The sequence below is a fragment of the Ursus arctos genome, unplaced genomic scaffold (genome assembly GCF_023065955.2).
Source record: "Ursus arctos isolate Adak ecotype North America unplaced genomic scaffold, UrsArc2.0 scaffold_18, whole genome shotgun sequence".
Classification (NCBI taxonomy): Eukaryota; Metazoa; Chordata; class Mammalia; order Carnivora; family Ursidae; genus Ursus; species Ursus arctos.
In genome coordinates, this window is record NW_026622852.1 from 9,487,685 (window position 1) to 9,500,404 (window position 12,720).

The 12,720-nt window shown below is 40.2% G+C and overlaps 1 protein-coding gene across 1 annotated transcript in view; it reads right to left on the reverse strand.

Moving 5' to 3' along the window:
* Nucleotides 1-12,720, reverse strand: part of FREM1 (FRAS1 related extracellular matrix 1) — a 275,149-nt gene that overhangs the window by 35,873 nt on the left and 226,556 nt on the right. The window contains exons 33-35 of the mRNA XM_057313443.1: nucleotides 7,501-7,915; nucleotides 1,168-1,369; nucleotides 293-437 (exon numbers count right to left, since the gene is read on the reverse strand). Coding sequence (XP_057169426.1) covers nucleotides 293-437; nucleotides 1,168-1,369; nucleotides 7,501-7,915 — 762 coding nt within the window. The remainder of the gene's footprint in view (nucleotides 1-292; nucleotides 438-1,167; nucleotides 1,370-7,500; nucleotides 7,916-12,720) is intronic.

Genomic DNA, 12,720 nt, shown 5'->3' on the forward strand with positions numbered 1-12,720 from the left:
ACTTATCAAGAAAGAAACCACTCTGCGGGCTTGAGCGTATGCATTGCCATGAGTGATATGAGTGATCAGCACCTCTATACGTTAACTTTTTAATATTCCCATACCTTACAAGGCTACTGGCTTTCCCATTATCACAAATTAGAAAATTCTTCCTCCAAAATAAATTCTATAAGCTTCTAAAATGGCCTACCAATTAATCTTTGGATTTTTTTGAAAAAGACTATTTCACATTCATAATCAGATATATTCTGGACATTGTGTACAGGACCACTGAATAAGCAAAATAATTTACATTTGAGGAGTGGCAGAGTTCCCTGTGGGGTCCATGATTTGAAATTCCATGAAATCTGAATTCACTTCCAAAGATGGGTTTATGATGTAAAGAATGGTCTTACTGTTTAAGTCCTTTTGAATAAATTTCTCATGGATAAATTCACCTACAAGAAAGAAATAAATGAATTTCACGGGGAATCAAACAAAAAATTAAATAAAAGCTGATAAATTTTATTGCTATTTTATTTTAAGCACAGCTTTAAAAACAGCCAAAGTATATATTTTTAAAGAAATTAACATTATTGCAAGTATCTTAAAATTCATATGCAATAAGCTTAAATTAGGCTTTAAAATTTACTTTGGCTCAGAAATATTGTGCCTTAAAGAAAATATAAAAATAGAGGGAGAGTAGGAAGATACAGTAATAAATCTCTAATTCTGTGCCACCCTTTTTAGTGGCAAATTTTGATCATTGTCTTCCTAAAGAAGAAATAATATACAATCCAAAGAAACCTTTATACCCCTCCCAATTATTTTTTGTTGTTTAATGAACTGACATCATTTAGAATTGCTGATAGAAAAAAAATTAGTCACAAATATGAAACCGGTCCTGACACTGTGTTCCTCTGAATATATTACGATCTGGGTGTTAAAAAGAATTGTGAACAATGAACAGCTGTGTATCAGTATTTGATTCTCCCACTCAAGACGAATTTAGGAAAGCTCAGCTTCAAACCCTCTTTAGCACCAATATTGATTTATAAACTGCGTCTATCAGTAAGCCCTGGGGAGTGTTTACCAAATGGGCTTACACTTAATTAAATTACTCTCTAGCCTTGCCAGCTACGGGGGTATTTTAAGATGAGCAATTACAAGGATTAAGGAAGGCAGTACCTGTTGTTGTGTTCTCCAGATGTCCATGCTGGGGGCCTCGTAAAATCTTAAAGATGATCAGATTGTCATCGGTGTCAGGGTCTGATGCCTTCAACACATGGGAAGTGAGGTAAATTCCGTAACAGCCATTTTTCAGGAGCCCCACTTGAGAAGCGGAATGCAAGTGTGTGATGTAGGGGGCTGTTTTGTCCAACCGGTCAACCTGGGTAGTCAATAATTACATACAATCTTATACAAAGGTTTCTCATCTCCAAGCAACACAGGGTCTTAATGGTTAACAATGATAATCTATCCCAAACTTCAGATTCCTTATCCTCCTCATTTGTTCATTTCTGCTAACAGCTGGCTTGTTCACAGTATCCTCAGTAAATATCATAATGCTTGGAACAGAGGCTAACTTTCTATTGTAAACTTTGACTCAGCTTTGTTAATTGTCCATTGTCTGACTCTCCTATTAGGACATAAGCTCCCTGACGGTAGACATCATGTCTCCACCCTACCCCTCCCTTTATTCCCTGCACCTGGCACAGTGCCTGAACTGTAAGAGCAGCTCAACGGATATTTGTTGAATGAATATATTAAAACTGACCCAAGAATTGTAATGCAAACTTAACGTTAGCTCCAGAGGAGGATTCTTCCATTTTCCCAGTGTTTGGTGATATACAGAAAAAAGCTTATAAAGATATACATAAGGATATGCATCACGAACGCATTGAACATTTTGGGGGCACATCTTTGCTCAAATGGCATAAATTTTGAATAAAAAACAGAAACACAGGGGCATCTGGATAGCTCAGCTGGTTAAGCATCCGACTCTTGATCTCAGAGTTGTGAGACTGAGCCCTGAGTTGGCTCTGGGCTGAACATGGAGCCTGCTTAAGATTCTTTCTCTCCCTCTCTCTGTCCCTCCCCTCCTGCTCGTGCACTCTCTCTTAAAAACAAAACAAACAAAAAACCCAGAAATATGTTGGTAAGAAAAAAATGAAAGGTGATCATTTATACACATTTGTGTATTTGTTTCACTGAGGATGAGAACCAGGTAACTAAACAGGTAGACTCAGTTCGTGAAGATATTGAGTGGATGGGAAATTACTCATGAGTGCAAGAGGCATAGAGGTTCAAACACTGCAAAGGGCCTCATTCAGGTCTGGTATGAAGCTTGGCCCATCCTGCAAATGACTGTGGGAAGCTAGAGAAGGAGCAGGTTTGAATGGATAAGCACAGTTCACCACTCATACTGGAAAACAGGTATAGGACCATGGTCTCCATTCCTCTTACTCTTAACCATTCAGTTGTTCACTTCATGTACCCCAAAATGATACTGTTATATACCTTGGTTCACCCTAGCTAAGAAAAAGTAAGTGCCATGATCAGACTTGTATCATCTTGTATAGGATGATATAACAAACTATTATTCAGCTATTTTAAAAACTGAGGTAGGAGGAACTGAAAATAATTTCCACAACTTAGTGTGAACTGGTAAAAAATAAAAATAAAAACAAAAAACAAAAAAACCAGTAAGTTGTAGAATAGGAGATGACTATAGTACCATTTTTATTCATCTATATGTTCAGACAAAATTCTGGGAGCATTTACACAAACCTGTTCAGTTGCTGTGGAGTGGGGGAAATATCAGACTTCACTATGTATTTCTATATGGGATTTTCTAACAATCAAATATTTTTTTCCCTCTTAGGTTGTCAAGGTCCCTTTTTTACTTACAAAAACAATCATACATCATGTGGTAACTGTTTGGAGGAGCGGGCATTTTTATCTTTTGCTAGTAGGGGTGCAAATTAGTGATAATTTTTGGGAGAGAAATTTGGCATACATATATATTAAAAATGTGTATATACTCTGACCCAAAGCTTACTTTTCTGAGTACGTCCTGTGGAGATTATTAGATGGGTACACAAAATGTGTGTGGGTACACATATATACGTACATCATACATATATATCAACATATACATATTTATGTTCACTAAATAAATAATTTATAATAGCAATTAACAAAAAAAAATCCATAAAACCAGAAGTCCAAAAGGGGATTTAAAAACCTTCTCCACCTGACACTGTGTGCTATTCAGCCTTTAAAAATTGTGTTTTCAAGAAAGATCTAATGACACTAGGAAATTTTCATAATAAAGAGTAGAAACAGGCAATATGCTTGGTAGTACATATAATATCCTCCTATTTTTTTAATTGGACAGAATAAATGAAAGGAAGCCACCAAAAGTAGTTATCTTTGTTTTGTTCGCTTTTTGTTAAGATTTTACGTATTTAAGAGAGAGCCAGAGAGAGAGCACAAGCTGGGGGAGGGGCAGAGGGAGAGAGAGAAGCAGACTACCCGCTGAGCAGGGATCCTGACCCCGGGGATCATGACCTGAGCCAAAAGCAGATGCTTAACCGACTGAGCCACCCAGGTGCCCCAAGAGTAGCTACCTTTGAGTGGTGTGATTGTGAAGGATTTTTTTTCTTGTCCCTTTCTGTAGCTTATGAATTCTTTACAATAAACAATTATTTTACAAATGAAAAAAGCAACAAAAATTTTCAAAACTGTCATTCTCCTCTCCTAAAAAATGTGCATGACAACTTCAGAGCTGTGCAATTGGGTGGGAGGCGGGGAGTCAAATAGTTATCATGGCCTTTTGGGAGAGAGGCTCCTTCAACCCTGATGGCCAGTAGGCCAGTAGGAGGGATGGTGAATGGCAGGTGAGAAAAATAAAAATACTCAGAGCCATGAAAGAAATCCTCAATGCTATAACCAGCTGGGTGCAGGTATGGGTTTTTTTTTATGTTGTATTTTCCTTAAAAACAAAAAGTGATCCAAAAGAAATAAATGCCTGTTGTGATCATTTGTTTTAAAAATATTTTTAAATATATATATTATTATATATATTTAAATTTCTTTATATTTAAATTTTTATATAAACAAATTTTTATATAAACATATAAATTTTTATATAAATATATTTTATATTTAAATTTTATTATATATTATTAAATTAAAATTTTAACATATTTAAAATATATTTTTTAAATATTTTAAAAATAAAAACTCTGGTTACATGGTCTCCTGTTGTGTCTTTGGTCACATTTGCCCTTAATCTCATTAAACTTCTTCAGAAACAGGTCTTCTGCTTAGTATATCAGAAGCATTTAAAAATATTGGAGTAGAAGGCATTTTTTAAAAGAAAAGAAGGCTACATCCTTTGAGAACTTGTGTTGGATTCACTGAAAATCATCTCAGACACGTGTAAACCATAGAAAGCATCAGCACTGGTCCTTTCTCCCTCGTCACCAGCCCCGTCCCCATTTAGAGAAGAGTACAAGGCTCACTGCAGCAAGATTGCAGTGTCCTGGTCAGACAGACGTGATTTCCTACAACATGCATGTCAGGTTGTGCATGCTGGTATCAGCAAAATGCAGCTGTGTTTTATATTTGTGAAGTCCGGCGACTTTGCCCTCAGTCGCACTCAGGATGGGACCATAAGAGTAATACACCCACACTTGGGAGATTTATTTGGAACACGTTGTGACTCAGCGGTGGTAGACATTGTACTGTCTTACCAAAACAGCTCTTGAAGGCAAGAGACGGAGGGGCATCCGTTACTTAATTCCTAAACTGCCTGACCTCTCTGCTCCGAAAGACCAGAAAATTCAGGGGAATTATGGGAGAAAGTTTGAGACTTTCCTTGTCTACACATAATTGTATTTTATGGCAAAACACACCTTGTACTTTGAATGAAAAGGAATCTTTACAACAAATATCCAACATTTCTATCAGTAAATTCTGCAACCACCAAGAGATCACTCTCTTACAATAACTGTGCTCTGTAAGATGAGTGTTGGTGTTGAGACAGGCCTGATTTAAGTTCTGATACTTCTTCTAAATTCTACTCCCTTTTCCTTGTCTACTCTGCAGGGTAGGAAGGAACTCTCATGCCTGTACTTAGAATGTAGAACTCCTACAAATTTGCAGCCAAACAGACTGAGAGAAGTATTACTGGTTGGATAGTACACTGACATTTCTCTACCGAATGTGGGCAGTCAGGAGTCAGGGAAAAATACTTTAATAGGTTGAAGAGTGGGATGAGACAAATAACAATTAAAACATACAATTAAAAAAAATAATTTTACAACGTACAAAGTACTTCTTTCATACTGCATCAATAATATCAGTACCTTCTCCCTTCTTCCAGTGCATCATAATTTTATGACATTTTTCTGGACCTTCCTAGAGCCAAAGACTCATCCAGCATCCACTCTATGTTACCATGACTCCCCACCTTTCTACTCAGATTCCACCTTAGAGACTGTGATGGCTAATTTTATGTGTCAACTTTGCTGGCTGTGATGCTTGTTGTTTGGTCAAACAGCAGGATGGATGTTGCTGTGAAGGTATTTTTTGGTTATTATTAACATTTCAGTCAGTTGACTTTAAGTAACGCAGATTACCCTCCATAATGTACGCGGGCCTCATCCAATCAGTTGACGACCTTAAGAGCAAAGACAGAGGTCCGCTAGATAGGAAGCAATTCTGCATCCAGACTGCCTTTGGGATCGAGACTGCAACATCAATTTCTGCTGGAATTTCCATCCTGCTGGCCTGCCTTGCAGATTTTGGACATGTCAGACCCTACAATGGTGAGCCAATTCCTGAAAATAAATCTCTTTCTTTTTTCTTTCTCTGTCTCTATATAAATCCCACTTGTGCTGTTCCCCTGGAACACCCTGACCAACACAGAGACTAAAGAGCAACGGAAAAGTGTGATTATTTTACATAATCAGAAGGTATCCTGCAATGACACGCAGCTTTATCTCTTCTACAGTTGGTAGAAGTGTGTACAACAGGATAAAATACATTCAAGGAGAGTGGATTCAAGGGTGTAAGAAACAGAACATGCTTGATGTGTTTTGACTAAAAAAACAAAAACACACTATGCCTTCCCCAAATCATCCTAATAGTCAACACAACTGTGGCAGAGCAGTGCCAGAGGAAGGGCACAGAACTGGGGATCAGAAAGACCGGGGGTCTTCGTATGGTTTTGATCAAATTATTGACCTTGTGAACTCCTGAACACCTATTAAATCCAGATAATAAAACTCCCCTCTTCCTGAGAAGGAAATGAGCTTTACATGAAATGGGTCTGACCCACAGCTAACGCTCCAATGCTCATAGCTGCTACAGTTGTTTTCTCATCATTATCTCATGTGTAATACTGATGCTGCCTTGTACGTTTCCATGTGTTCAATCGGAAACCGTTAAAATGCGAGTAGGTGATGCGAACCAATAGGTATCGTCGTAAAGTACACTTAGATATTAGAACAGTAGGAACAAGATATCGAATATCTAATATATTTCAGGCAATATACTAGTGCCTGCCATACCTAATCTGATTTTATTCTCACCCCAATGCTGTAAGGCATGGTTTTCAAAGGAGGAAAGGTCAAATCAGAAGAGTTAAAGGACTCTCTCACACTAATAAGTGGCAAACTTAGTCAATAAATTCCAACCTAGTCAAGTCTGACTCCAAAGCCCATGTTTTCTCTTTCTTTCTGTCTTACCATGGATTCTTAGTCATAGCCTGCATGCAGGGACCACATCTGTCTTGTCCGTATGAAGATGCCTGATGCCTTCTGTTATTATGTCCATATTAATATGGCTGGCATGCTGTTGACCCACCGCACAGCACATATTTGAATGAAAGAAGGAAGGTCAGGGCACCTGGGTGGCTCAGTCAGTTAAGCGTCTGCCTTCTGCTCAGGTTGTGATCCCAAGGTCCTGGGATCAAGTCCCATATCAGGTTCCTTGCTCAGGGGGGAGCTTGCTTCTCCCTCTGCCTGCCTTTCCCCCTGCTTGTCCCTCTCTCTTTCTGACAAATAAACAAATAAATCTGTAAAAAGAAAGGAAGGAGGGGCGCCTGGGTGGCACAGTGGTTAAGCGTCTGCCTTCGGCTCAGGGCGTGATCCCAGCGTTCTGGGATCGAGCCCCACATCAGGCTCCTCCGCTGGGAGCCTGCTTCTTCCTCTCCCACTCCCCCTGCTTGTGTTCCCTCTCTCTCTGGCTGTCTCTATCTCTGTCAAATAAATAAATAAAATCTTTAAAAAAAAAAAAAGGAAGGAAGGAGAAAAGAAAAGAAAAGAAAAGAAGGAAGAGGGGAAGAGAGGAAGAAAAGAAAAGAAAAGAAAAGAGAAGAAAAGAAAAGAAAAGAAAAGAAAAGAAAAGAAAAGAAAAGAAAAGAAAAGAAAAGGAGGGAGGGAGGGAGGGAAGGAGGGAGGCTGTTTTCTCTACATCTGTGGCAATGACCCATGGGTTTGTCATACTTGCCTGGATGGTGAATGAAATAGGTTCTTGGCTCACTCTCCCATCCACAACAAAGCCTTGGTTTGTCCTATCCGTGGCCACAAAGGTAAAGTAGTCAACCTGAGAGCCCCCTCCCAGGTGCCTGTAGGCCACATCCCTGCGGTCCACATCCCGCTGTGTGAAGTTATGTTGAAGCGGCACTGTTCCCCGCAGGTAAAGCTGACCGTATTGTGGGAGCCGGGCCAACACAAAGGTGAGGTTCTCCACTGGAGTGTCAGGGTCGGTCAGCTGCAGGAGGTCAGGCGAGAGCAGGCCCGTGGACCCTTCGGCCAGTCTCAGCCCCCTGTTCCTGGTCACCATGGGTAAGGCTCTGTCCACGGTCTCCAGTATGATCTCAAACACCCCGTGCTTGGTCTGCAGGCCATTGCTGATGATGAATCTGGCAAAGAGAGGCAAGGGCAGCCTTCAGCATGGAATCTTGTGTCACCATCTACTGGAATGAAATGATAACAATACACACCTTTTACTAAAGGACATGTCCTGTTGGGACTCAAATGAAAACCCAAGGGCAGATCCTGCAGAAGGACACCATTCTATCCGTTAAACCAGCCACTAGGTAACACACAAATTACCTGCAACATTCCACGCCCAGAAGTATTTTCTCAACAACACTGGCGGCAGACTCATGTGACAGAGCGGGCTGATTCTGCCAGTGGTATTTCTCAGGCTCGTCAGCATTTGGTAGAATCCTTGCCCCAAATAGGAATTTCACATACAAGTAGACCCCCTGCGTGAGTTTGAAGAGCACACTCATTTTATATGTTTATAATTTTGCAACTGTGTTTTCTTTGTAGGCTTTTAAGAAGGTAAGCTTTTAAGACTGAAACTTGGGGGCCAATCCAACGAATGATTTTGGCTATTTCATTTTATTCGTGTATTCTGTGGTAAATTTCTTTTCTTTTTTTTTTTAAGATTTTATTTATTTGTCAGAGAGAGGGAGCACAAGCAGGGGGAGGGGCAGGGAGAAGGAGAAGCAGGCTCCCCGCTGAGCAAGGAGCCCAATGCAGGACTCCATCCCAGGACCCCGGGATCATGACCTGAGCTGAAGGCAGATGCTTAACCAACTGAGCCACCCAGGCATCCCTTTGTGGTAAATTTCTCAAGAGCAAATCACATTACTCAGCTACGTAATCATGCCTAAATTATCTCCCCGCCCTGGGTCTCTTTTTCTCCCTTCTGAAAAGTAAGATTGAACTAAAGTAAAAGATCGCTAAGGACCATCTAACTTTAAAACATCGTGCGATGCTCTAATTCCTTATATTGTTCTTGGGTTTCTACATTTGCCCCCTTATATGGGAGTTACGCTAACCAGGGATTACTTACGTCATTTAAAGAAAAAAAATTATAGCAGAAAGATACAGAATGAAGTGGGAGATCATAAGGCAGGTAGGAGACAGAGCTGGGATTAGAACCAGGTTTCTAGACCCCATACCTCCTGCTCTTCCAGAGTTTTTAGTACAGGCCAGTTTAACAAACCACAAAGACAGACTTGTGGTACCCGAGCGGCCCTGCAGAATGATAAAGACAAAGCTCCGATGGTATCGCCTGACCCTACGCAAAGCCTCTCACACACCCTGGCACTTGTGATACCATCACGTGCTTTTGATTTTATCGATCACTAAATCACAGTCCACCCACCACTGCCAATGTCAACACAAAACCAATCAAAACGATCTTTAGAATGTGTCGATGTGTAAATTTGACTTGAAGGGCAATTGAGAGTATTGTGAAATTAAGCAAACCAAGTGCTCTATTGAAACTCTGAAAAGTTAGTAAATCACTACTCTCAAGTGGAGTTGATGAATTCACCATAGACCAAAGAGGTGTACTTCGAAATAATCATGGAGTTGTATCTGCTAGTTTTTCTAGAAATATTCGTGGAGGGGATACTCTTATATTCCACAGATGTAAAAAAAAAAAAATCTCTGAAAAGAATGTTTTAGTAGAATAGAACCTGAAATTATATAAGAATTTTCTTCGGAGGTTCTTTTTTTTTTTTTTTTAAACTAGAAAAGCTATGAGGTTTGTATTTATTTTACTAACCTGACAAATTTGACTAACAAGTTCTTTATTCTTTGTAATATGTGTCGTGTCCTTCAGGGTTTAAGGGTTGATGCTTTGCTTTTGAACACGAGAGAACCTGGAACCAGGTTGTATGAGCACAAACGGTCGAGCAGCCTGCCTGAGGCAGAGGGCTCAGAGAAAGGAGCAGCTGGACAGAAAGGAAAGGAACAGGAGTTTGGCTGAGCACAGACTTTACTTTGAAGGCTAAGCTACAATTTTTGAGCTTTCTAATTACCTAGTTGATAAGACTGCCTACAAGGAAAACACGACGTGATGCATAGAAAAATGAACCCATTCCTGTTTGCTATGTGAACTTGCTAAGTGGAATATTACTAATAAAGCAAATGTTTGACATTTCACACACCTTGACTTGTAAAGACTATAACCTGTTTTTTTTTCCCCCACAGCATTATTTTTACAGTCCGAATAAACATACTAGCTTTAGTATTATACACTAAACGAAATCACATAGTTTCCTTAAAACAAAACAATCAGTTTTTCTTTCGTAAAGCTAAACATTTATTAAGTATGTTTGAAGCAAATAGGACAATTTCATTGCTGGATCATGAGTGTTTACAAAATTAGTTATTTTTGAAAAAACAAGAAGAAATGCACCCAGAAAAACATCTGTGTGTTCCTCAGCTTTGTACTTATTAGTCACTTTGGCAGTTTCAAATGTCAAGTGACATGCATTTTTAAGATGAAAATCATGGTCTATTTCTCAGGGAGAGCTTTTTGTGAAATCATGCTTTCGTTCTGTTGTTTTCCTGTTACTTTTTCAGGTCTCCCTCCCTAGAGCCTATCGTCTAACCTGAAGTAAAAAAAAGGAGACTAGGCATTCCCTCGGTGTCTCCAATTTCTCTTTTGTCCACTTCGCCCCTCCAAAAACATGTTTCACGCCTCCCATTTCAAATACAGTGGCTCTCTACTCCCTATCGGATCCCTATCTCACAATGCGCTCTTGTGGAAAGTTTCAAATCAGCTGTTTATAGTTTAGCACAAATTTAAGCCAAAGGACGTGTATTTTTAGTATTAGTATTAATCATGGAAATTAAAGAATTTGTGCCCCATGAAAAGCATGTAGAATATAGGTGGAGAAGAAAGGGGAAAGGAGGGGAGAGATGGGGATCAGGAGCAAGGAGCTTCAGGGGGGCTTGAGTGAGTCCCAGGGGGCATTCCGACTTTCCCCTATGGAGACTGAATTCTGAAAACACCTCGAAGCTCAGTCTCATCCACCAATGTATGCATCTTGTCTACCAAAGCATGACCTGCGTGAGGACACTGAAGTTGTCTTACGATTCAAGCTGTCCGTCTCAGACTCCTCCCTGCCTGATGATGGGGACCTGACCATGTCGGAAATCGGCAGCCTGCCATCAGACAGATGGGACCGAGGGCAAGGGAAGCCAGGGACCATATAAGAGTAAGAAATATGTTTACTGAGGCCAGTGTTCCCAGCTGGGACACCGAGGCAGCTGTCTGTGCTGACCGAAAGCTAATAAGCCAGTGGTGAAAAGGATGAAATTTCTAAACATGACCGGATCAAACACCTCATTCCACTTTATACGAGTAACAATGCAAACTAGTCACGGCAGAGAAACATTATCAGAGGGAGACAGGGTGAACGGTCATGGTTGGCTTCCCAGTCAAAATAAGCGTAGCAGAACAAGGGCATCAAGGTCAGTGCTGTTCGCGGCCGCCAAGGTTGACCAGATGATCTCCCAAATGCTCTCCCCTGCCACCCCCAAAGATCAAGTTTTAAAACAATAGTGCCATTGCTATGATGGCACCCATTCCAAGGTTAGGAAGCTGGTGGTATCGAGGTAGCAGCTTCTTCTGGAGATCCGTTTTTGTTTCATTTCCCTCATTAAGCCCCCTGAAAAGAGACACAGCCAGGATGACCACTGTCCTCATGAAATTTGGGGAATGACTGTCAGATTTGTCTGGGGTGCCTGCCTGGTCTGATTTCACCATTACCATGGTGTTTTCAGGCTTTCTGCATTTCCTGGCAATAGAGTTGGCTGAAGAATCTGCCATCTGTCATGGCATTTAAAAGATAAAAATGGAATCATAAATAGAGCCAGTTCCTCAGGAAAAAAAAAAAAAAAGTCCAGCCAGCATGTCAAAATGGAGGACATTAGCATGTTCTTTTAGTACCCGGCTGCCAGCAGCTGAAGTCAGCTTGCTAATCACTCGGTGTCATCTGTCCTCGCATGTGCTGCCAAACCTTTCTTCCAGGCCAGCAGCACCAAACAATGCAGGAGAAATTTATGATTCACAAAATATTTTTGCAGAAGGTAAAATCTGACCATTAAACTCCCCCGTTTAATTAATGCTGCCATATCTTACGTTAAAAAGAGAAGGGGGAGACAATCCTTTGCCACCGAATTTCTCTCTTCTACCCGGCCAAATTCCTTGCCAGATTTAACAGCAAGCAACATAAATTTAGGTGATTAGATTGGTTGCATATATTTAATTTTTAAAAAGCACCACGATCACACACTTTCATTAAAACCGACTTTCAGCTTTGGTTTAGCTTCACTTAACAAACAACACTGCAGCCCATGATTGGGGGAGTGAAATGACAAGATTAAAACAAGGGTCTTGGGCAGATGTTAGGCTCTTCCATTATAAATATGTAAAACTGCTGGCCAAACATCAGAATGGCACATTGAGGAGGTTTCTTCCCACAGGTGCATTTTCTCCATGAATTTCTGGTACAGTGGAAAAATCTTTTAAAAATGAGATCTTCTCCCCAGTTCAGCTCTGATACGCAGTTACGTCAATGTAGATGACTTTCTGTGCCTCTTGGAACCTTGGTTTTCTCATGCATAAAATGGGAACAAATCATCTCTCTCAAGGTAGTGGCATAAGGCTTAAGGGAAATGATAGACAAAAAAGAGTCTAGTACACGGCCTGATGCATCACAGGTATTCAAGCAATACTAGCTTTCCTATGCATAAGTGAAGGGATTGGACTAAATGTTTTTCGACCCCTGTTCCCTAGTCCTGAGTCATTCAAACGACACCTTCATAATTTTTGCCATATTCTTGTGCGACCTGTACTCTTATTACTATTTTGCTTTAGATCAACTCCCTCTTGTACTTAAATAAATGTATTTAA